General features: G+C 35.5%; 1 protein-coding gene across 1 annotated transcript; it reads right to left on the reverse strand.

The window, feature by feature from the left end:
• Positions 1 to 1375, reverse strand: soul2 (heme-binding protein soul2). The gene is made up of 4 exons (XM_065297541.2): positions 1217 to 1375; positions 1000 to 1126; positions 608 to 776; positions 1 to 509 (listed from the first exon to the last, which is right to left on the reverse strand). Exons 1-4 carry the CDS (start codon positions 1349 to 1351, stop codon positions 335 to 337), a joined length of 606 nt encoding a protein of 201 aa, XP_065153613.1. The 5' UTR covers positions 1352 to 1375; the 3' UTR covers positions 1 to 334.
• Between the last annotated feature and the right edge of the window lie 1990 nt (positions 1376 to 3365).

Genomic DNA, 3365 nt, shown 5'->3' on the forward strand with positions numbered 1-3365 from the left:
TTTAAGGAAAAAATCTAAAGTTTTATTTTATTTCAATACAATTAATAATTGGAATTTAGAAATATAATTTTCAGGGTATTTTTAGTGTAATCAGACTCAATATAATGGCTGCAGATTTACATTCCAGTTAATAGTTCTGTCAAGTATAGCATGTAAAGTACCAAGAACATTTGCACCTACAATGCATATAAATGAAACAACAATATATTTTTAAGTAAATGTTCAATAGGTATTAATACTACGTAAAAGGTTAAAACGGAAAAGGACACTACATTGTGGAAAAGGGGAATGGAAAACAGAATGTAGTGGCTACAATATCTTAGTCTGTAATTGCTTAAGCTGCACGGAGCCAAACTTCATTGTGCCTGTACATCAAGTCCCATGGTGCATCGTAACCAGCTGCATCAAACCCGTTTTCAACAAACTGCTTTCCAGCAGCCCTAAGTTCCTCTTTGAGACTATTAAGCTCATTTATACCATCCTCATATTCTGCAAAACCCCCAAATGACCTGTTAATGACCAGCAGAGAAATTACAAAATTAACTTTCAGAAACCAAATCCTTAACAAAGTGTTTAATGATCTGATCCTTCAAAAAATTTCACTCACCTGACATAGACAGTACCGCCCGGCATGACTGTTATTCTGATGGTTTCGTCATTGGGTGCAGGAATGTCAGTGTCAGACTGGTATAGTGAAATAGACACCTGTTTTTCCCCCGTACCATCAGCTTCCTTCACGGTGACCACCACGGGTCGGGTCATTACAATCTCCTTATCTGAGAAGCATAATTAAGATACAGGGTTAATAAAAAAAAAAACTGGGACATGAAAAATTGATAGCAAATCTGTACATTTAAAACATTTCAAGGGAATAATAATGTTTTAACCGATCAACTTATATGCTTATCCTAAATTGAATAGGTTTAAAAAATGTTCAAAAGTGAGCCCTTTTATTTGAATTCATTATACACAATGTCTTTTTTTTAAATGATAACTTACTTTCTTTGTTTTCCCCTTTATTGAAGTAATAGAGTTTCCAAAATCCAGTTGCTACATCATCTTTATTGGTGCTCGCAACATCAGTGGTAATCCAGTAACTGGTGTCATAGTTGCGCTCCTCAAATCCCTGTGATATTGGAATATACACACAATACAATCTTTTCAAATGTTCACAAAATATAAAATATTCCAACCAAAACAGACATTTAATACCTACATTGTTTTCCTGTACAAGAGTATATGTGGGACATTCGTACCCACGACAAAACCCAGGAGCTTCCCAACATCCTGTACCTGGGAAAAATATAAGTACAACCACAAGACCGAAAAATGAAACTGGAGTCTTCGCCATTGTGTTACAAGCTAACAGATCTTATCACAGGTTGTTGGTGTATAGCGTTTAAGACACTCCCCTCAAAATGACTTAACTTGCCCTCCCCTATGAACTCACATAACAATAAACAGCAGGAAACACTTGATTAATATATTATGTTTACTGAAATCATCACAGTTTTAAAAATGAAAAAAAAAGTGGAGAAAGTGGAGAGCTTTAATAAGACAATAAAGTGTTGTGCTAAGCAGCTCAACCAGAAAAAATCTATCAAACACTTCAAACCAGTTCTTCCAGTATATTGTAAAATGAAAGTGTAATCAGCATGCAAAAAGATCAACATGCTTAAGTTCTTAGCAAATGTGAGGAACAAGTTGACGGTAAACATGGAGGAACAAGGAAACCAGTCAACTTTAATAAAAAATGCAGCAACAGACAGGCAGGTAACACTTTATGTACAACACATACAACACAGCAGAATGCTGAAGGTAACAGGAACATATAAATGGAGTTGGGATAAGGAGGATAATGGCTTGCAGGTGGGGATGATAACAAACATGAAACAGGTAAAGAAGTATGGAGGATGATGGGTAATGTAGTCTTGAGGGAGATAATGGGTGAAAACAGGCAAGAGAAGGACAGGGAGTTGCTTTGAAAGAGATTTCAATGGGATAAACATGACTACATCACTTCATAAATTCATAAAATTAGGTTTGTCAAACATACACACAACATACAAAAATAACATTCTGGGTTGAAATATCCCAACATAGGTACAATTCAAACCCAGTGGGTTGGGTCTCTCTCCTTTTGGCACAACGCTGGGTGGAAAATAACAACATTTTTACACCTGACTGTATACTTTAATTTCTTTTCAGCTGATCAAAAAATGTATAGGTACAGTATGTATTCCTCAGTGCCCATGTTTTTAAACATACCAGAAAAAGAGAACTGGGTTCGAAATCTGAGAAATGGACACTGTCAAAAAAAAAAACCCTCAGCTGTCACTGGGAAAGTACCCTTAATAAATATCCTAATATGTACCACACATATGTATACATTTAGTATCATATAGTATAGTATAGTTTATAGTATAAACTTTTTAGGTTGAAACCTGTATTTTTTTAAAGGGTACTGGCCCAGTGACAGCTACAATATGCTGTCTGACAGTGTACAAAGGTGTCTTCATACCTAATAATTTTAGGGATGTTTTACTTTCCATGATAACCTTTGGGATGTTCAGTGAATCCTCACTTAACATTCATACGATATTTATTGTAAAAACATCTTAATACATGTAATTGTACTGAGCTGAGTTTAATGAAAAGAACCTAGGTTATAAGATAACACAAACAAAAAGGAAGCCTCTGCTTTTAAAAGCAGTTAATCTGAACAGTTGGACGTGACAGCTTGTGCACTGACCCACTTCTTTAGGCAAATTTACAGTACTGTATTCTCATTTTCCAAAAACAGAGTTGTTTCCTGTAAACTGAGCTCTCTGTGTTGTTTTTCAGGTCAGCCTACACAGACCATTAACCCTGGATCGGCTATATATTCACCTCGAAACTCTATAGAAGTTTCTAAAAGGTTCTTTTTCAAGCTGTATGGTTCCATAAAGATCTTTTAACATCCACAGACAGAACCTTTTGGTTACACAGATGATAGTGGATAAAGTTTCTTCAAACCTTTTTTTTAACCCCTTTATGTCCATGTTACAAACTAAAAACAGGCATTATTCTAATAAATAATTAAACAAATGCATAAATATCTTAATTTCCAGGCTAATATTGTAACTACCTACAATTAATGGCTACAATTGGCTTTATGTTTCCTGTCTGCCATTATTGGACAAACTGATTAATCCAGGTGTGTCTGATTACTGTGTTGTGACTACTGAGGTCAGGCACACATGGATTAATCAGTTTGTTTGTGACTACTGAGGTCACTGCAGTAATCAGTTTGTCCAATAATGGCAGACAGGAAACAAGGAGCTGGCTGAAGTTCAGGAAGTAGTGCAGCTGGGCATAAAGCCTAT

Source organism: Paramisgurnus dabryanus, chromosome 20, assembly GCF_030506205.2.
Source record: "Paramisgurnus dabryanus chromosome 20, PD_genome_1.1, whole genome shotgun sequence".
Lineage (NCBI taxonomy): Eukaryota > Metazoa > Chordata > Actinopteri > Cypriniformes > Cobitidae > Paramisgurnus > Paramisgurnus dabryanus.

What these genes read in the sequence shown, in the direction of transcription:
- soul2 (XM_065297541.2), bottom strand. Translation starts at nt 1,351, where the DNA reads ATGGCGAAGACTCCAGTTTCATTTTTCGGTCTTGTGGTTGTACTTATA. An exon ending in CTCTTGTACAGGAAAACAAT is followed by an intron (nt 1,127 to 1,216) that starts GTAGGTATTAAA and finishes CCAATATCACAG; the next exon opens with GGATTTGAGGAGCGCAACTA. An exon ending in GGCGGTACTGTCTATGTCAG is followed by an intron (nt 510 to 607) that starts GTGAGTGAAATT and finishes GGTCATTAACAG; the next exon opens with GTCATTTGGGGGTTTTGCAG.